At 34.7% G+C, this 22,471-nt stretch overlaps 1 protein-coding gene across 1 annotated transcript in view; it reads left to right on the top strand.

Annotated features, from left to right (window-relative positions):
- Positions 1-13,348, top strand: part of LOC136041189 (guanine nucleotide-binding protein G(s) subunit alpha-like) — a 128,920-nt gene extending 115,572 nt beyond the window's left edge. Inside the window, exon 10 of the mRNA XM_065725748.1 lies at positions 5,917-13,348. Coding sequence (XP_065581820.1) covers positions 5,917-6,063 — 147 coding nt within the window. The 3' untranslated portion in view covers positions 6,064-13,348. The remainder of the gene's footprint in view (positions 1-5,916) is intronic.
- Positions 13,349-22,471: the final 9,123 nt, after the last annotated feature.

Here is a 22,471-nt window from a genome sequence, read left to right as displayed (position 1 = left end):
GTCAAATTCTTCTAGACACCAGGAAAGGAACTACGTAAAATTTATATGAATCTACGGGAGAGATCAAAGGAATTATGAACTTTAACTTATTTCAACTTTTATTATTTCTGAACTTCAGCTTTCAAAGACAAATTCTGGGCGAAAATACAATGAAGCTGTCATCTCATCACCTAGAAATGTTTCTTTCATTTTTGGATTTTAAAATTCCTATTCAATGTAGCCCTAGAATATAGGCAAAAGTGTTACTGGTTCTGTTGTTTATTTAAAATTATTTTGTTTTTTAATTGGCATTTTTTTTGCATTATGATCCAACTGCATATGAAAAACGGTAAAAAAAAGAGTAAAGGATACGGCTTAGACTGTACAGTCCGTACCGGCGGTGCTGATCTCCGTTTCTTGGCCCTTCAGCCAGGAAGGGCAATGGGGGGTTGGGGGCCAGCCATCCTATGCTTTTCGCACACCCTTCCTGTTTACCTTCCCCAGATTTCTCCAGGTACCCATTTAGAGCTGAAAAACAAGCAATAAAAAAATGATGGAAACGAACGAAACCCATTAAGTCTTGGATGTATAGGGCTATATAAAGTTAAAACACGCTATATAGGCTACTTAGTAAAAAACAAATGATATTACTTTGTGAATATAAATTAGCTTGAAGTAACGACCTTTGTTATTTTTAATTCAGTCAAATTCATTCATTAATTAATTGAGTCATTTTTTTTTTGCAAAATCGGAGACAACGAGATCTTTGCCTTCCCACTTAATACCATTTCTAGCCTTAGCCTTAGCTGTGTTCCTTATGGGAAAGCCCATCAAAATAACCCATAGAAATGGAAATAAAATATAACTATGCTTAACTGCTGATTTCATCCCGAGCCAACTACTCAACTAGTTTCCCATATCAAGCGTTGTAATATTATTCTTGTACATGGTGCTAATCACTGTTACGTACTTCTCTAGTATATATTACACAGATAAAAAATTCACTAGAGCTTAATATCAATGGTTGTTCAAAATCTATAGAACTAAGGGGGTATGGTAGTTAGAACGTTTCTCAAGTTACCCAACCATTTGTGGTAACGAACTGCAAGGTGTGACATAGGTTAATAGTAAGGATTGACACCTGCTAATTGAATCGGAAACTCTTAAAAAGAAAGTTTTGACAAGGATAAATACATTAAATGAATTGTTTATTTTATGCTGATTTCAAATGTATAAAATTCATTAAGTTTAATGTTTCAGATAAAGGGCTACGACCCTGAAAAAATTTGCCTGATTTTGCCCCCCCCCCTCCTCACACCCGTAAAGGTAAATGAACTTGATGAAAATCACACTATTAGATTCAGCATATCAAAGAACGCTACTGTATATGTTTCAAGCTCCTATCTACGAAAATGTGGGATTTTTTATTATTATTATTTTCCAGTGTAGATCGTACGTGGACGCATAAAATCAGGGGAGGGCTTATTCAAACGTAAAGTAAAAGGTCTAGTGCTCTTTTTGAGTAGCCAAACAGATTTTTCCACAAGAAAGTAGCGTTTTCTGTCATTTTTGGCACAATACTGAGTGACACAGAACTTGAAAATTCTGAGACAGCCAGTGGATTCCAAGTTATGGAAAACCTGTATATTGAATTGCTTAGCTTCAGAGGCAGTACTGCTACGCGGTGGCGCTTTCTATTCTAAAGAGTGACGTAGTCCGTACAAAACAAACAGTTGATATAGATTTTTATTTTTGAGTTTCATTTAACTAATTTGATTCTCTTGATGTTTGATCAGGCCGTATACAGTGATGTATAATAACGCATCAGGTATCATCGAGGAGGGCTGCTGAATCATTGTTTAGGTGGAAAAGAGGGAGATGAGCCTGATGCCTCAAAAAGTGCATTTATGTACCCAAATTTTCTAGCCTCCCATGAGGCTCAGATAAATTTAGAAAGGGTGCGAAGGAGTTGGAAGGTAAAGTGGCGTCAATAGAAGGCAAGGGGTAGGGGTCCTTCCTAAATTCTCCCTATTCCCAGGTTTTGAAAAATGATTTTGGGGGTATTTTCATTGAAAATGCCTTTTTTGTGTCTTTATTGAAAACACTGAAAAAAGACAAATTCCCATCCCCCCTAGATTTTGAAAAACAACTTCCCCCTCCCTTAAATGTTTGCAAATTAACGCCACTCAGGAGGTAGAAATTAAACTCCCTTGTTTTGGACTAGCCTGAATATGTGTGAAAAAAAAAATTCTCTGTAGGATTAAAGATCACATTTGCATGCTTATCAGCACAAAAGGTGCCGGTCGATTTAAAATTAACGAAAGACTATATATTGAGGTTCCCAGAGACAGTAATGACGTTAGGTGGTGCATTTCATTCCTAGAGTCACGTAGTCCAGATCCATATTAAATGAACGGTTAATATGTGGGTTTATTTTAGAGCTTCATCGAACTAAGTTGGTTCACTTGATGTTTGGTAAAAATTATTTAGGGTGATGTGTGATTGGGCATTAGTTATTATGGAGGAGGACCGGTGGGTCATTGTGCGTATGTGAGTATATCATTGTGCGTATATCATTGAGGGGACATAAGTATTTTTTGAGACCACACTGGCTAATTATGACAAGGCGAAAGGGGGTGATCCGGCGAAATGATTCGCTATTGTCCCGTCTCCCAGGTATGACTTGACTGAGTTGCGTATCCAGGATTTCTAAAAGAGGGGTTTGGATTAAATTTTAGCAAATACGGAAATTTACAGTGCTAACTTCTAATCACCACTGCAACAGGGAAATAGCTAGAATTTCATAAATAATGCGAGAGGAACCCACGAAGTGACGGGACTATTTGAAATTTGCCACAAAATGTTTTACCCCAGAGGGGCAGCTTAATAGTTTTAGCACAGATTATCTATTAGGTTTCACAATAATGTGTGGTTTTAGATAGTAATATTGCGCCAGGGAGCGTCCAAACATTTTTTCTTGGTAAGGGAAAAAAATGTTCCCTTGAATTTTCCTCTTTTATACACTCTTTTTTTTGGGCCATGAAAATGACTTTCGAAATTTGATGTAGGCCAAGACCTTCGTTTTTCGTCTAATAATTGTCGGAATAGCCCTATACAAAAAAGAAACAAACATCTGTTAAGAACTGTTTGTCGTGACATTCTTGGGGAATTCTCGGGAAATTGAAGGACACCAAAAGAATTGTATTTGTATTATAAGAAGAATATAAAGTAATGCTTGTTATTATTATTGTTGTAAGTATTCTTCCATGGACTTGCATTTATTCAAAACTTCTCTACAGAAAGCATGTTTTATGACTCGTTTAGATAACCCTCACGGCTCTTTTCATTATTTTTCCAGTTTCTGGTTACGTGCAAGTTGGTACAAACCTTGGTTTGTACAAAAATTGTGTTAAGATTATTTAAAATTATTTAATAATTCTAGTTACCAAGTTTATTTACAGTTGCTAATCAAACTTTGTTTTGTCCAAAGCATGGTTGAAGCCAGAGGGAGGGGGTAAGGCCCTCCATCTCCTTTTTTTTAGCAAAGGCGAAATTTTTAAAAACTAGTATTGTGTTTTCTCCTTAATGAGCTCATCAGTACTACAAACAATAAAAATCAAACCAAATCAATAAACATATGTGTAAGAAGAAAGCGATTAAATTTATTTTAGCTGCGAGTCTGCATTCATGACGCCACATAAGTTTCTTTTGAGAAAAATTGATACAACTATGGAACTGAAGTATCAATGCGAAGCGCCGAATTTCCTAATCAGATGTCATCATGTTATAGTATTGCTCAAATAAAACTTGTCCCCAAACTTCACTTCTCGAGTGTGTTTTATATAATAGACAAGTACCGTCTCTTTTCTTTTCCTGTTCTCCACAATGCCACACGCGGGCCTACCCATAAAAAAATCTAATGTCGCTTATGTTTCTGTTTAAGGTTGTGTTTTTCTTAGGATTCTTCCCATTTTATCACTCAGTTTGGGAATATAGGGTAGACCAGTGAAAATTTTCTTATCACCCACCAAAGGGACAATATCTGTTGGAGGTTGTGGAGTTGATACATCCTTTTCTGCCGTTTTTTCGTCTTTTCGTTATTGTTTCCTTCCTCCAATTTTTTTGCAAATTTATGGGAACATTAATCTGCTCAACAAAATGTTTCAGCTTAAGCAATCTTATAACTTAAACCTAGTTAAAATTAAACCTTCTAACCTTTTCAAAGACTTTTATTCTGCTTTTAGATTCATCTTTTGACTTGTTCAGTCATTGGTACTTTTGTACTGCTTATTCTTAAAGTTTTTAGTGTATAATTTCAAACAGTTTTAAATGAAAGAAAAATATTTTCTCCAAATATTTATATATTGTTTACGTTAAGACCCGTTCACAATGAGAATTGGCTGCTGAGGACGACATTTTAGTGATGTCATATTAATAGTCCAATTCATAAGACTATATTAAATCCCGTTGCTAGCTGAAACCAGCACTAAAGTTCAATTTAGTTCGATTTTTTTTTTTTGCTACTCCCAGCGAGTCAAATACCCTTATTACCAATATTTAGCTGTATAAAAAAGTACTTGAAAGATATTTAACTATATGTTGACTATTAAGTGTCAAGGATAAGGTAATTCCAAATTTTCGTATGTAGTTCCAATATTAACGCTTACATTTAGTATTATTTCACTGTTCGGACATTTGTTAGAACTTTGTTCGAACCAAGGACGTTTCCGGGATTCTTGTTCGAGCGGGTATATTTAGAGAGGGAGCGAGGCGTTTTACAAGAAACAATAAAAAACGCATCGAAATTTGTTTCTATACTTTTTTTACGTTTTTTCGACTCGGGCAAAAATTTTGGGGGGAGTTGGGTTCAAATCGGTGACCCCAAAGAAAACCGAACTTTAAATAGCTTTTGCACCTACCCGATGAATCTATGAATTACTGTGATTTTTATCTGTCTTAGGGTGAAAATTTTCTGTCTTAGTTTGATAGAACTAATCGACCTGATAAATTTTGTTATGACTGGATCTTTCGTTGCCTAAACAGCGAGTCCAAAAACACTTAAAAGGATTTAAGTTTACGATATCTGTTCTTTCCTCCGTTTTTTATCTTAGTCAATCACCATTTTTCTTGACAACCAAATCGAGTAATAAGGAACATGGCATTGAATTAAGGGAATTAAAGAAGCTAAATATTTACTGACGTTTGTTGCTACCTAAACAAAAACGATAGGAACAAACAATGAACATAAAGATAATGGGATGATTCTGCGTTTTTTTAGTATTCAGGACACGTAGTAAATTGTGTTATGGATAAGTCAGGATTTGTGTTTCATTTGATGAGTTAATTCAAATTGTAAAAAAAAAAGAAAAGAAGGAATGTAACATCGCAAGTTTATAACCCTTTCGTGGGGCTGCCCGGCCTTTTTCAAGCGACCGGGGAAATCGCAAATTACTGTTTTTTTTTCATTTTTGAAAGGGGAGAAATCAATGAAGATAGAGGATTTCGTCAATAATTTTTTCTATTTCCGTTTTCCCTCTGTCCTTTTTCACTTTCTGCTGGACGTAGATGCCTTCTTTGGCAATTGCACTAGTGTGTAGTAGGTTTTGGCTACGGAAAACGCCTGAAATCTGTTTTTACCCCTGTCAATGTCGGGGGTATTTCAGAAAGTGTTGCAGATTGTTGAGGATCTTTTCTGAAATCAAAACAAAAGCCTTCAAAAATGGATTTAATCACATTGAATTTTGGATTGCTCAGATACTATGATCCACATTTTTTTTTCTTATTTGGGATTTCTTTATTGTCTTTTTTGTTTAAAAAAAGATCTTTTTTGCAAAAAAAAAAATATAACTTGCAAAATTTAAATAATGGACTTAATTAGTTTTGCTTTTTGATGAGTCGGATGACCTATGACTTAAAAATGTTTTTTCTTTATTTTAGCGAATCAGTACGGCATCAGGCGACGGGAAGCACTATTGTTACCCCCACTTCACCTGTGCAGTTGATACAGAAAACATTCGACGGGTCTTTAACGACTGTCGTGACATTATACAACGGATGCATCTTAGACAGTATGAATTGTTGTGATTGGATTTCATTGTTTAATTCCGAATGTCCATCCTTTCTGTCCAGTGCAATTCACGCGTAAATCACTGCCCCCTTTCCAACCCTCCAATCGCATTTGCGGGCGTATATATATGCAACTGTGCGATCATTCCAAAATGTGAACTTGTTTGAAGCGCTTGAATGGTCTTGTACTCTCGAGTGCCCCAGCGTGGTGCGTTAGTAACCCAAAAAAATTATATAAAAGAGTGTTTCATCTCTAGCCATGGGTTCGTGTATATTGATCCTCCCTGTACGGTCCTTACAATACAATGCCAGTATTTAATTTCGCTTTTTTTCTTCTTCATTTTTTTTTCTTCTTCTCTTTTGTTTCTTTTTCTTTTTTAGTGTTACATAGGAATACAATGATTGTTTCAATTTATTTTAAAGAAAACGTGAATTTCAATGCAGCACTAATAATAATCATAAATAGTAATAAAAATATTTTTAAACTAGGGATAGAGCTATATATAACAATATATTGTTTCTTAATATTATATAGTTTTATCAAGCGTCTTTAGTTGTTCTTTTTTTTCCTACCTCTTTTTCTCTTTTTTTTTTGCTTTCGTGTGGTAAAACAAAATTACTGTGGATATACAATATTTGTATTTTACAAGATATTTCTCTTGCGGATTTTAGCTTTTACATAAGGTACAGCCGGTACCTTTTTTTTTTTATTGGCAGCTTATCCTTTTTGTTTTATGAGCAGTAAAAACAAATACTACTTTGCAGCTTTATGTTATTGATTTCGCCAAAGTTTTAATAAGTTTTTTTTGGGGGGGGGTACAACTGTTGTCCTGATTTTACGTTAGTAACAATGTGGACATGAGGGTAGTCGAATTATAAAAACTATTGGCACCTATGTACCGCTTACTAGTTGAATACTACTGATCTGTTATTTTTATTCTTTTTACGAATATTATCAGCTTGAATCTTTTTAGAATCTCTTATTTTCTTATCTTTCAAATTTGGCTCTCAAGTTTTTTTCATGTTGAATCATTTGCCAGTAATTTTACTTTCCTGTGTTCTCGTATTTTTTATGATCAAATGTTCTACTTAATATTTCTTACGAGTTTTTTTCTTATTTTTTCTGTTTTTACTGCAATTGAAAATCGAAGTCTTAGCTGGTGTAATAACGATCGTAAGAATTCTACATCTTCCAAGAATTCTACTGGACAGTGAGGGAGTAAGTCGTCACTAAAGACACTGTTATTAGGTTTTTTGACTATGATTAACAAAATGGCTATCTCAAAATTGTTATCCGTTGACTTTGGGAACAAAATGAGCGTGGGAGAACACTGTTATTAGGTTTTTTGGCTATGATGAACAAAATGGCCATCTCAAAATTGCTATCCGTTGACTTTGGGAAAAAAAGGAGCGTGGGAGGGGGCCTAGGTGCACTCCAATTTTGTCAAGGAAGCTTAGACACAATTGCAACGGACAAATTTTGTGGTTGCTTAATTCATGTATAAGCCGATTAAAAGAGACATTGTCTTTCTCTCATTTCTTTTCAAATGGCTGTCCGAACCTATAATCGGATATTGGTTCATTACTAAGAAGAAAAAGTAAAATAGACCCATACTTCCTTATTCATGTTATGGCCCGACAGTTAAGGATCCATGTAGCGTTATTCCCAATTTAAGACAGGCTACTACACCAATCAAGACAGTTTAATGCTCTCCTTGAAGGTAAATCGTATGTACAAGTCATACCATGCTTTTTACGATAATTTACAATTTTAATTTCCTATGTTTTCGTTTTTTATGGTCAAATATTCTACTTAATACATCATGCGATTTTTTTTTATACACAATCAGCGAAAATTGAAGTCTAATTGACGCAATAATTATCGTATTTCTTATGATCAAATATTCTTCTTAATACATCTTACAAGTTCTTTTTTTTCTTTTTTGTTCTTTTGCTACAATCATTGAAAATTGAAGTCTAGCTCGCTTATACACAATTACATCGGGAAGATTTTGTCTTTGCGTAGTTTCTGTATAAGCCGTTTAAAAGAGACCCTGCCTTCCTTTCCTTCCGAATCAAATGTCTTTCTGAACCTATAATCGGATGTTGATTCAATGTCAATATGGGTAAAAAGAAAAACTGCGTTTCCTTACTCACGTTATTGGCTGCAAATATATATCCTTAGCACCTTTATTCCCAATCTAAGACAGAGCTAAAAATGGTTTCTAAATTCAAAAGAACAAACTTGATATACATGTATTTGCAACATGGTTTTTCTTCGATGATTTAAAACTATCTAAGAAAGTATAATTTTTAAGTAATGGGTTTTTTAACCCATTTTTATGGGTTTTTTTAACCCAATTTTTAAGTAACTAGTTTTCCATTTCAGCTGTCACACTCTACTTTAAAAATTTGTTTTTAGATTAAACTGACAATTTAGGACTTTTAAACGAAAAATTTCACAACGGAAAGAACAAACTAAATACGTATTTTTGCAAATAATTTGATTTATTTGCTGCAATAAAAAATCTCATAGTTTATCATTTTTGTCTAGAGGGTGACGAGACATCCATTTTGAATCCTGAGACTCGCAACCTACTTTAAAAACTGTTTTATATTGGTCGTTGTACTTGTAGACACTAAAAAATATTAATCTTTTTTTAAGTGATAAGCTTTGCACAATTTTATTTTTTATATTTTAATGTTTTTTCGTTTTATTGATTTTTCTCGGTGGGAACATATGTGTTCGAAAAAATTGAATCGTTTTCACTTAGCTCTAGTCCCGGCAATCTCCTTTTTTTCATATTTTCTCTTATCTTGTCGCATTTTGATATTGGCAAGTTACACGTTGGCATTTTGTGAAAATAATTGCAGTATGATCAAATGAATTAGTTTTATAGTTGTTTTTTTGTTTTTGTTTATTTTGCTTCGCCGTTGAATCCAAGATTAGCGCAAGTATCTTAAAATAGGGTTTTTCCAGCGCTGTTGACTTGATATATGTCATAAACATGTACGAAAGCATCGCATTTCGTAGAATTAAGCTTGGATCTTCGAGTTGCAATTTATTGTCGTGTGTTTAAATATTTTTACATATTTTTGTGTGAAATACTTATACAATGTATATTCATGGATGTGACTTTTTTCAGTATGATTTTCTTCTTCGATTCCAGTAAATATGCAAAATTTTATTCCAGTTTCCTGAGTAATCGCCTGACGCTTTTTTTTACTTGTTTATTTAGCTTATGCTTCGTCTCTGTTAAACTTTCTTCCACTTTTGATGAATTGGAAGATCGCTTAGATGTGATATTGACCGCTTCTTCAATAAAATAAAAGATAATTCAATCTGCGTTAAAGTTTTCGTTTCTACTGGCATGAAAAAAATTATTTCTGACATAGCGCTTCCGAAATAAAGTAGTTTTTATCTCATAGTATCGTATGCTTATCTAAAAAATTATTTTCACAAGTAAATCCGAACCCTTTCCCCGAAAAAATAACCTAAACATAAAACGAAATTTACTCAATATACTTTAAAAAGCTTCTTAGGTGGCTTTGATGTATCAATATAGCCGAAAAAGGTCAGTTTTCCCAGACTACGCCTGGATGAGATTAATAAGTCTGATTTTCGTGCACTTCTGGATAGGTAGGCTAACTAGAAGCTTTGAAAGGGGCGAAAGGAGTGTTAATTTACCTGTGTGTCGGTATTAACCATATAAAAACAGAGAGTTCACTTATAAAAAATGTTTTGACTTCAAGTTTTTTTTTTATTCGTCTTTCTCACGAAAGAGCCAATCAGATTTTTTTAAAGAAGGAATTACTTGTCTCCCCGAAATTTGTTCCCTTGTTAGATTTGCTTTTTCGGTTGAAGAGAGCATCGATTAACCTCGTTCCGATAAGGCAGAGCTATTTTCCTCTCTAGAAATAGCGAGTTGTATGATTGGCCTGCAAAATTCTGTCACAGAAATAAACCAATGAAATTAAAGCGCACTTTCTAATATGAAAGTAAAGGGCTATAACCAGTATTTTAATTTTCTTTTCTTTAACGATGCGGTATTTATCCATAAATAGCAAAAGCTACTGAATCAGATGTTCCCGGCAAAAGGCTATAATTAAGATCTGACATCAATTGAGGGTCCATTTTTATTTCTGGATCAAAGCATCATTTTTGTACCATTGTTAATTTTAGTAGAAGAATTAGTTATTGATCCGATTTTCGCGGAAGTGGGCATCGACATATAACTTCTGAGTTAGATGTCGTAATATTCTTGTTAAAATCGGTCTTTGTCACCTGCAGAAGGGCTAAGGTTGAAACTCTTTGCCCCTGAGGGCAGGGGTTCGAGTCTTGATGTCGCTGCTTATTTAGTTTGGAACGGGGGTCACCGGTGTGATTCTTTAAGCTCAGCCAGATTCGATTCAACTCCAAATATGTGCCGGGAGAAATCTGGGGGGGGAAAGCAGGGGAAGCGTCGGATGATTTGCCCTTAACCACGCATTGCACTCCCGCTGAATCAGGAGAAGGGTACCTAAGCAACGCGGGCCATGGGTCAGCATGCGGAAGAGTAATTTTTTGAAGTTTATGTTACCTGAAGAAGGGCGTGCTGTTAGCAAAGTGGAATCAAGCCAATTCATTGAAAGGAAATTTACACGATTTTTAGTTTATTTTTCTGTCCTGTTCTTTTAACAGGCCTCTAATTCTTTTACCAACATTAATACTGCTCTCATCTCATCGTAGTTGCTAGCACTGATTAACGCTATGATTAGCTTTTAGCAGTGACATAAGCTGCTGAACTAGGTTTCAGGTTGACCGCCGTAAATCCTGTTTGAAATCGATAATCCTTTTTTCTACTCTGGATTTTAGTCATTATAATTTAATCTGATGTTTTACCTATTTTGCTGCTTTTTCTTTAGCTGGGTGCTGACAGAAGTCGAATAGTTCGCTTTGGTAGCCCAATTTTGGCCACGAGATAGATAGATGGGTGCATTTCAAAAGCCGAGGGGCAATAAAACGACAAATACAAAACAAATTACAAAGCACGCCCAAACAGAATACAGTGCGAAAATGCCTAATCCAGAGCCGAAATAAACTAGTCGCACTTTTTTTTTTCCTTCCAAGCATTTTTTTATATGCACATCAACCCGAGTCATTGTTGGATTTCTACCTTGAAGAATGTAAGGAAGCTGCAAATCAATCTCGTGTAGATATTTTCCCCTGAAATCAGAATTCCCGGAGGAAATGGTCCAAATCTTGGTAATCCTCCTCCTTATGGTGGGGACAAGGATGTCCAAAATTTGAATCACTTTTCCTCTTGATGCATTTCTAAGAACTTATGCTATTGCTTATTTTTTTAAGACAGATTGAAAAGAAAAAGAGAGATTAGTGGCTCATTAATATTAACCACAAATCAGTCTACAATAAGCGGTATCGCCCTTCTAGAAAGCTTTATAGGATATTCACAGTGGCGTCAATTCGGGAAGGGGGTTTCATCGTCCCCTAGATTCATTGCCCCCTTCCCCTTAGATTTTGAAAACACTTTTTTGGCATTTTAACAGAAAGATGCCTTTTTTTTCTCTTCATTGAAAAAAATGACTAAATTTCCAAAAAGAGTCGAAAGATAAATGTCCTATATTTCCATGCTAACAAATGTACTTTGGTTTCACTGGCTTATTTGCATAGTATTTTCGCAAATCTATCACATTATTCCTTATTTCTGGGGGAACAAATAACTATGCCTTTTGAAAACCACACATACATAATCAAATAGCATCAGTCTCAAGCCTGGCAGTATTTTAAGCCAATAAGAATAACAAACAGTGTTGAGCCATAATATTTCCCACAAGTAAACTATTCTTCTTTGGCTCGGTGTTCAAAGGAATCCTTTTTTTTTCTAGACATTTCTTAGGAAGATAATGTCACTAGGAATTCACATCGCAACGGAGCTTGGTCATTCTGGCTTGACAAAACCTATCACCTCCATTAATAGCTATAATCTCGTTTTGAAAATGAGAAATTCTTGTCGTTCTGTAGATCCAATGGTGAGAGAGAGGGAGAGTGTGCAGATCAAATCGTTGTGGCACCTGACTTTTCAATTTAGTAGCCTCGAATTTGTCTCCTGTGTGTCATTCTTCAAATGGGAGCCTTTTGGATCAAACTCCTTTCTTAAAAAATGTAGTTTTCTTCAATAACCTGCTATAATGAAAAAATACCGAAATGTTTAATAATTTGAATGGTAATTGGATTGAGGTACTCAAAAGAAAATCTAGGAACACTGATTACATCATAAAATTTATTTATAAGATTATGAATTTAGATGTAGTACTATGAAGCTAGGATACGTAAACCATTGCTGGTGGCAGGGAGTATTATGATCTGAAATCGTCCATTTGCGTGCAAAGCGAAACCATTTTCAAAGCGTTCCTTGTCATTTCTTTAAAAAGCGGGAGAAGAACGTGCCCCCCCCCTCCTATGATTTTCAATTGCTTATTTCACCTTTTTTTGTAACTGTTAAATATATTAAAAAATGGATTTTCTGTTGCTACAGAGACAAATTTAAATAAATCAACCACCCCTTAACCTAGCCCCATTCTTTGAACACACCTGCACAAATCTCCTAATGCTCTCATCTTGACGGTAAAACTGGTATAATTATTTCTGTTTCTGTTTGATTTTCTTCTATAAGTCTCATTTCCTTTACATAGCGTGTTCATGCATACTGAAATATACATTGGTGACTTAACTATTTATAATTTCTTAAAATACTTGTGTAGTATAAAAAGACAAGTTTATTTTGTGTGTTTATTATGGGCGTTTTTGGTCAAATGGCGTATCTGTAAAACTTGATGTTTGACAGAAGCAACTTGTTAATTAGTACTTTAAAATCAGTCAGATAGTTCTTTGTCCTATATTCAAGTTCAAAAGTGGCCTTTGTTCTTTTGGGTGGGTGAAATCATGACATACCCCAAGATTGATGAGAATATTTTTGTTGTCTAAAGCACACAAGACCCCTTCTTGATGTCAGATTTATTCCTCTCCTTCTTCTCGAAGTGAGGATTTATTCCTATCCTCTTTTGGCCACCACCGCCAAAAGGCTTGTAGTTTGAAGAACTCAAATTTTTGTCACAATTAGTTTTTCAGATATGCCCTTTGATTGGATGATAACGAATGTAAAAGTGAAACTGAAATAGATTATCAGAATATTTGTATATCAATTGCAGAATAAAGACCGTATGTCAATGAGGGTTGCTTTTTATTTGTGTTGTAGTATCTTTTTAATCGATATTTATTAAACATTGTTAACATATCCTGAAATTTGAAGTATTCTTTGCTATTTTAGAATTGAACCACGGGATGTGGTTCAATCCTGCTTTCTAGAGCTATAATGAGAGAAAGGTTCAGATGGCTAGGGCACGTTCTGCGGATGAAGGATGACAGATTTCCAAAGATTGTCCTTTTAGTCAACCGTCTAGGGCTAAACACAAAGCAGATAGTCCGTGGTTGAGGTGGGAGAATGTCGTAAAGAAATATGCAAGTGAAATGGGAACTTCCTGGGTGGGTGTAAAGAGTGACGCTTCTAATATATTAAAACGAAGGAGAAGCGTGCATAGCTGTATTGGCACCTCAGGCGGCTTGGTGCTGCGGTGAGTTGTTAGTAGTATTAGTAGTACTCCTTCCGCGTCATTTAAAGATTTCTTTTTATGTAAAAACCAGGAAAGTATGCCAACATTTAGTTTTTTTGCAGTTAAAAAAAAACAAGTTTTTTTAACTGAAAGTAAGGAGCGACATTAAAACTTAAAACGCACAGAAATTACTTCGTATATGAAAGAGGCTGCTTCCTCATCAACGCCCCGCTCTTTACGCTAAAGTTTTTTACTGTTTTAAAAAGAAGAATTGAGAGAAAGAGTCAAACTTTAGCGTAAAGAGCGGGGCGTTGATGAGGAAGCAGCCTCTTTCATATACGAAGTAATTTCTGTGCGTTTTAAGTTTTAATGTCGCTCCTTACTTTCAGTTAAAAAAACTTGTTTTTTTTATTAATTTTATGTAAAAACCAGGAAAGTATACCAACATTTAGCTTTTTTGCATGCAGTTGCTGGAGTGAATGGTTAAACATATCGTCCACTACTCCCAACCTGTGTTCCTGTCAAAATAACTTATTCTGTTGTTCCTTCTGTAGATCGAAAGTTTTCATCGCTCACAGGGAATATTAGAAAGTTTCTGTTAAGGTCTGATATACTAACAGTAAAAAAATTTAAGAAAAGAGAAAAGAAATAAAGTGTTCTGCTAGTTATATTCACAAAAAAAAAAATAGAAAAAAGGATAGAAATGTGTCCTTTATTGATATCAGTACAGACAAGTAATTTAAGGAGGGCATAGCCTATACTTACATGATTCCCAAGAACCCGAGAATTTCAGCTGAAAATCAGCATAATTCAATAAAACTAAAGAAATAAACACTCAGCATTTTTCTTTCGTGTTTCGGTCGTCCTCATTTTTAGGTCTGATTTTGGTCGCAAGAGAACTTTTGGACCTTGTTGATTTGGACCCTTACACATCGTATACGTATCAGACGTAGTCGTTGAAGTACAGTAGGCAGCGGATTGTTCCATTGAGTTGGATTTTGACTGAGGTTTATTTAGACATATACACCAGCACAAGGCTTACGTAGTTTACGTAGTCTTTTAAAAAAAAAATACAAAACACATATTCATATATATTATATCAATACGATTTTTGATACACTTCCACCATACGAGGGAGGAACAAGTTTTAGTTTCTCTTCACGGGATTTGATTTCAGCTTTAACGTTGTTCAGGCATTCGCTGCAACGTGCGACGAGGCTGAAGTAAGGCAAGCAACGTGCTCCGAAAAGACATGATTGCTGCTATTCCAGTAATGATTGCTGCTGCTCCTTTCTGGATAGCTTCAATTTTATCGCATAAGTTGCTGGTTTTCTAAACGAATAGACCCTAAACCGCCGCAACGTGTTCGAGTCACGGTCTGACGCAAGTAAGATAGGTAGTTTTGACGCTGCAGCGCATTGCGATAAGAGTTTGTACTGATGCGTTGTCGGCCTTTACTATCTTCTGAACATGCTTGGTAAACATGCAATCAGGTGAAAACACAACTCTAAAGATCTTTGACGACAAAACAAATGGAAAAGGCTAGGGGGGAGGGGTAACTCGAGGTCACGCTTTAGGGGACAAAACCTGATGATGTTCGATTTGGTGTGGTTGAGAGTCAACCTATATTCTTGGCAATCATCGAAGACAGAGGTTTTGAGGTTATGTCTCATACTGCGTCTCTACAAGTTGATTGGATACTAAATATTTAAGTATAAAGAAAAGTCATTTACCAGCTTGAATTGTTCATCGAAATTTCATTGCATGAAGTTAATAAGACATATGAACATAGAGTCGATAAGTTTGGTCTATTGTGTGAGTCCAAACGTTTGTCTATTGTGAGGAAGTGTTCCCTTGAAAGGGAAACCAATTCCCGAATGTACTTGGCCATTTTTTTTTCTCTTTGAACGACAGAGTTACACTTGGAAAAAATAAATTTAAAAAAATAACCTTCGGAAAAAAAGTTTTTCAAAGTAAAGATCCATATTAAAACTTCAGACGACCAGACATAAAACCCTGTGACGATTCAAATTTAAAACGATGTCTGATTAACGATTAATCAGTTAATTTTGTTTTTATTGACAAACCCGTTAAAGGAGTAGGCGATTATCGGCGAAACTATGTTTTCGTAATGAAGATAAGCTATTCCATAATATGTGTTGGGACTCCTGATCATAGGCAGCGCAGTAGCGCTGTCTAAGATAAGCGTAAAAGTTATTGGTAAAGGAGTAAGCGTTTGTTGCCAAAATTTTGTTTTCGTATATAAGATAAGCTATTCCATAATATGTGTTGGGACTCCTGATCAGAGGCAGCGCAATAGCGCTGTCTAAGATAAGCATAAAAGTTATTGGTAAAGGAGTAAGCGATTGTTGCCAAAATTTTGTTTTCGTATATAAGATAATCTATTCCATAATATGTGTTGGGACTCCTGATCAGAGGCAGCGCAGTAGCGCTGTCTAAGATAAGCGTAAAAATTATTGGTAAAGGAGTAAGCGATTGTTGCCAAAATTTTGTTTTAGTATATAAGATAAGCTATTCCATAATATGTGTTGGGACTCCTGATCATAGGCAGCGCAGTAGCGCTGTCTAAGATAAGCGTAAAAGTTATTGGTAAAGGAGTAAGCGATTGTTGCCAAAATTTTGTTTTCGTATATAAGATAAGCTATTCCATAATATGTGTTGGGACTCCTGATCATAGGCAGCGCAGTAGCGCTGTCTAAAATAAGCGTAAAGGTTATTGGTAAAGGAGTACAGCGATTGTTGCCAAAATTTTGTTTTCGTATATAAGATAAGCTATTCCATAATATGTGTTGGGACTCCTGATCATAGGCAGCGCAGTAGCGCTGTCTAAAATAAGCGTAAAGGTTATTGGTAAAGGAGTAAGTAATTGTTGCTAAAATTTTGTTTTAGTATATAAGATAAGCTATTCCATAATATGTGTTGGGACTCCTGATCATAGGCAGCGCAGTAGCGCTGTCTAAGATAAGCGTAAAAGTTATTGGTAAAGGAGTAAGCGATTGTTGCCAAAATTTTGTTTTCGTATATAAGATAAGCTATTCCATAATATGTGTTGGGACTCCTGATCATAAGCAGCGCAGTAGCGCTGTCTAAAATAAGCGTAAAGGTTATTGGTAAAGGAGTAAGCGATTGTTGCCAAAATTTTGTTTTCGTATATAAGCTATTCCATAATATGTGTTGGGACTGCTGATCATAGGCAGCGTAGTAGCGCTGTCTAAAATAAGCGTAAAGGTTATTGGTAAAAGAGTTAGCAATTGTTGCCAAAATTTTGTTATCGGATATAAGATAAGCTATTCCATAATATGTGTTGGGATCTGCACTTCGTATTAATCCTACTACAAGAATAAGGTCGAAGAGCTATTTACCAATAAATCAAAAAGCTGGTACTCTGAGGTAAAAAGGTTGTGTGGTAGGAGGCTAGACCAGTTTGAGTTCAACCTACCTGAATCTCCAGACGTTATTCCTAATAATCTTAACAAGTTCCTTGCTTCCATCGTCCAGAGCCTTCCGGTGTTGTCTCGTCAGTTACCTACTGATGATCTCCCAACTGCTTTCATTATAAACTTTCGCACTGAAAACATTTTCCCCAAAAGACAATTCCCACCCAGACACTGCCTTCCACGTATTGTTTCTTAAACCGTTCCTATCGTGTCCCCCATCTGTTGCTTTACCTGCATGAAGGAAAACCTTGTCCCTTCTTTACTAAAAAAACCCGCTAGTTATCCTTTTTATTTTCAGTACAAATGCCCACGTTTTACATTCGTTTGATTCTTTTGTTTCCTCCCTCTTTTTATGTTCTTTTCTAAGCCTTTTAACACTAATTTTATTTCACTTTTTTAGTTTATAAATTTTGTCCAGCGTAGTTGAAAGGTCTGGAGATTATGTCTTTTATGATGAAAACCCCTCACAGTCCCCAGGACAAAGGTTGTAAGTTATGCCCGGGTGGTAGATATGGTTTTCTATAGAAAAGTTGTTCGTAGAAACTTTGGACGGGGCTCATTGGCTTGGTAATCAGAAGTTCTAATGCCTTTTTATAACATCCAAAATGATTGGAGGGCGGATGACTCTCTACCCTGACACCTAGTATTTTCCCGATATGCATCTAATAGAAATTTTACGTAGAAACTTCGAATAGGGCTCATTCGATTGAAAATTAAAAGGGGCTAGTGCCTTTTTAATAGTTGAAACGGAGGACAACCAACCCCCTCCCACGCCCACCATTTCCCCAATCACGTCCGATCAAAATTTTGAGATAGCTATTTTTTTCATCGTAATTAAAAGGTCTGGAAATTATGTCTTTGAGGATGAAAAACCCCAACAGCCCTTAGGGCAAGGGCTGTAAGTTATGTCCTCGGGGCATGTAAGGGTTTAATATAAAGGGTGGTCACTATCAAAATCGCTGTCAATAAGTAAATGAAACCGAAAACGAACAGAAATTACAATAAATAGGCAAGTCAAACTCAAAACGAACAAAAATTAACATGAGTAGTACTTATAGCCCCTATGCCTTCTCAAAATCAGAACATTATTTGCGCTTTACTGAAAACAAATTACGTTCTAAATGTTTTCACTTTTTTATTTTCATAAATAAAAATGATCACAACTTAAAGCAATGAATATCAGCATATGTCTATTAAACTGACAATCCGCGGTCGTTTGTTTTTTCAGTAAATCGGAAATTATGTTCTGGTCTTGAGAAGACATGGGGGTTTTCATCCCTACTCATGTTAATTTTTGCTCGTTTCGAGTGTCTGTGCTATTCATTGTAATTTCTGTTCATTTTGAGTTTCATTTACTCATTGATAGTGATTTGGGGTAGTTTTACGCTTAGGAGATTATTTGACTGTATTTCTGCTTAATTTTGGCTTAAAGGAGCTCTTTAGTTTTATGTGAAAAACTTGCTTTGTGGAAAAAGTTTTGAAATTTATTTTATATATAGTTTATTCTCAGAACATGAAATTTTCAATTCGGTTGGGTTCTATTCTTGTCGTTTGTAAAACCACATGGCATTTATAATAAGCAACCCAAAATTAGGGTCAGATCCTCCGATCTCTGCACTTGCCAGGGATACCAATTGGACGAGGAGAGTTAACCCATAAAGTTTGCAAAATACCTTCCTCGTTGTATCTTTGTTTTAAACAATGTAAAATACCCTTCCCCTTCCCCTTATTTTCATGAATTGGCAACACTAACACACCTGGTAGGTTTTATTTAAGGAAGGTGATTGTTCTTATTTTGTTCTACTAATTGAAATGTTATGCTTTTGACTAGGCAAAAAAAAATATAAGCTGAATTTCAACACAACTAAATCTAGAAAAACTAAAAAATCTAGAAACTACGCAATTTTTTTTTCTTCTGTTAATCTGGGTATTGGCGGATCGTATTTATATGGAATAGCTCTGCTGAATCATTTTGGGTAAAAGTCATCGTGGGTAAAAGTCGTCAGCGTTCTGCTTTTATAGGTACACCCACCGTCTCTGCAGAAGTTTTTCTTACGGACAGGCTCAGGTAGGTACTCTTCTTCTTCACGTAGTTTTTCTCAGAGATTTATTTTACCCAAACGATCATTAACAGCAGCTCAGAGGTCTCCTGTTTATCAATCAGTTCCACTATGAAACTCCATCACTCCTTATGTCCCTCAATTTCTTTCTGCAAAAGCAGTTTCTCGTCGTGTGTATCCAGGTTAGTATTTTTTTTTTTAGTGTTATCCTAATTTTTATATCTCTCTTCTCTTCATTTAATATATTTTTCATATTTTAAAAGGTTTTTGGATTCTATCCGAACTATTTTGTCTCTCTTCTGTTCATTTCAAATCTTCTTTTGTTATATGTCAAAGCTCCTTCTAAATCTTGTATCTGTTAAGTGTTCTATCTGATAACCAATAGAAGCAGAGCTAATAGTACAGTAATTGTTGATTCTGGACAACCTAGATCGCCCCATCAATTTATATCATTTTTGATCCATTTTATATCATTTTAATATATAATATTAAATATTTTGAACTATTTCCATCCCGACATTCAGCATGAAAACAGGTCCTTGGAAGTCAAAGTTTGGTCTCATTTTTACACTTTTTTACAATGTGAGCACGAGTTCTACATCCCAACAAGATCACCGCATCAATTTATCCCGTTTTCAAATGAATTCACACGATTTTAAATGAAGATTTCCAACAATTGAAGAAGACGCTTTTATATACATAGTATGGATGAACAGTGGCAAGCCGATTTAGTTTATATGCAACAGTATAAAAAGGAAAATAATAATTTTAATTACATTCTTACGATGATTGATTGTTTTAGTAAATATGTTTGGTGTATCCCTTCAAAAAATAAAATGGGTAAGGAAATTATTAATGCTTTTATGAATTTATTTAAAGATAGAAAACCTAAAAAGTTACAAACAGATTAAGGTAAAGAATTTTTTATGAAAAACGTTCAGGTATTTTTGAAAAGTCAAGGAGCAACATTAAAATTCCAAACGGACAGTAATTATTCCCTATAAGAAGGGCTTCCCCCTCCTCAATCCCTTGCTCTTTACGCTATAGTTTGACTGTTTGTCCAAATTTTTCAGAACGGCTACAGAAACACAGAGGCCGTTTATTTGGAAGAGGAAGCCTTTTTAAAAATGCTAATAGATTAAGCGTAAAAAGCAAGGTATTAAGGAGGGAGTAACCGTTCATATACAGAATTTACAAAGTTTCGAGTGTTAATGTTGCTCCTTAATTTCAGTTAGAAAATCTTGCTTTTTTGTTTAATTTGTAACAGGTTCACTACTATTGTCTATTGGTTTACTAAAATGTTCCGTCAGATCGTTTTAATTTAATTTATGTATAAAGTATTTAATGATTTTTCCCAAGTCCTTATATAGATAAATATATCAATTTATTTTGACTTTAATTTACATTGGTTCCCTAACCACCTGTTTTATGCCCTAATCATTACTAATGAGAGATGATTTTTTAAAAGTGTTTTGTGGCTGGGGTTATCAAAAATCATAATCCTAAGGCAGAATCAAAGGAATTATTAGAACTATTAGAAATTAATGCTTCGTTTATGCCTTTTTTATGCTGGTGTAGGCTTTTTTCTAAACTCTGATGGCTTCTGCCAACATAGTAATTGTCATAGTCACATGGTATGTGATAAACCCTTTTTTGACGAGTAACTGGGATTTTATCTTTACCAGTGTTTAAGAAATTTGTGATTTTATAATTATTGGGGAAAACGACATATTGATTATTTTTGTGCAATACTTTTTTAATTTTGTTGTGATGTTTGGGATGTATGGAAGATAGATTGTGTTTGAGGGCCTATCAGGAGCCTTACATTGTGAAATATCTTTGATTTTACGAGAGTGTCTTTTTAGTCTGCGGCTGATTTTATTATTGAGAAAAAGAATAGGATATCTGTTACTGAAAAGAATATCTCTGATAAAATTTATTTTTGCTGTCATGTGCAAATCCGAGCAAATGTTCAGGGCACGATCAATGAAAGAATTTACACCTGCTTTTTTTTACTTGTGGGGTTGATTTGATTTAAAATGAAAATATTTATTCTTTTGCATTAGTTTTATATTGATAGTAAAATCCGGCATATCAATACTACTAATAATTAACACATTTAGAAACGGTATTTTATTTTCAATTTCAATTTTTAAGGTAGACTGTAAATCTGTCATAAGTTTTGAGATGATCTATAAAAACTCTTAAGTTCAGTTTCCCCACAATTCCAAAGTGATATTACATCGCGACCCCATGCAGCGACCACAACATGTAAGTTTTAAAAAATATGAATTTGAAGCCCAATTTTCAAGATTCTCGACATAAATATTCTCCAGTAGCCTGGATAGATATGCTTCCATTGGTAGGCCTTTTATTTACTGATACAAGGAATCACGGAACTGAAAATACATTGAAAACTTATTACAAATTTTAATTAGGGTCATTAAAACTTCGCAATCAGTTCCTGTCTCTGAATCTTCGATTAAGGGAATTTTTTTTAATTTTTTTTTTAATAGTTACCCTGGAATAACCACATCTATATGTAAATACAGGGGAACAACCTCAAAACTACTGACTACTCTGCCTTTTCTGATATACTTGTGTTCTTAAGTTTTTCAACTAAATTTGCCGAATTACTAATATAGGAATTCCGGGAATACAGTCAAGGTAAATGTTCAGGACACGATCAATGAGAGAAGTTACAACTACTTTTTTAACTTGTGGGGGGTGATTTGATTTCAAAAGAAGCTATCTATTCTTTTGCATTGGTTTTCTGTAGATAGTAAAATTCAGTTTATCAATACTACGAATAATTAACACTTCTAAAAACGGTATTTTGTTTTCAATTTTAATTTCTAGGATAAACTGCAAATTTTTGTCATAATTATTAAAATTATGTAAGAAAAAAACTCCTAAGTCCAATTTCTCCATAATTCCAAATTGATATTATGTCATTCATGTAGCAATCCCAATAGACATGTTTTGAAAATATATTAAAGCCCAATTTGCGAAGTTTTCGACACAAATATTTGCCTGTAGCCGGGTTAGGTTAGGTCCTCTCATTGGCAGCCCTTTTATTGACTGATAAAAGGAATCACAGAATTGAAAATACATTGAAAACTTATTGCAAATTTGTATCTAGGATCATTAAAACTTTGCAATCAATTCCTGCCACTAATTTTCGATTAAGTGATAATTTTTTTATGTTTTTTTGAATAATTGCTCAGTTATAGCCACATCTACATTTGTATTCGTGGAAACACAGTCGAAACTATTAATTACAGTGTTTTCGTATAT

This window comes from Artemia franciscana, unplaced genomic scaffold (genome assembly GCF_032884065.1).
Source record: "Artemia franciscana unplaced genomic scaffold, ASM3288406v1 PGA_scaffold_1179, whole genome shotgun sequence".
NCBI lineage: Eukaryota > Metazoa > Arthropoda > Branchiopoda > Anostraca > Artemiidae > Artemia > Artemia franciscana.
Note: the sequence above shows the minus strand (reverse complement) of the source record. Positions and strands in the feature narration are given on the sequence as shown.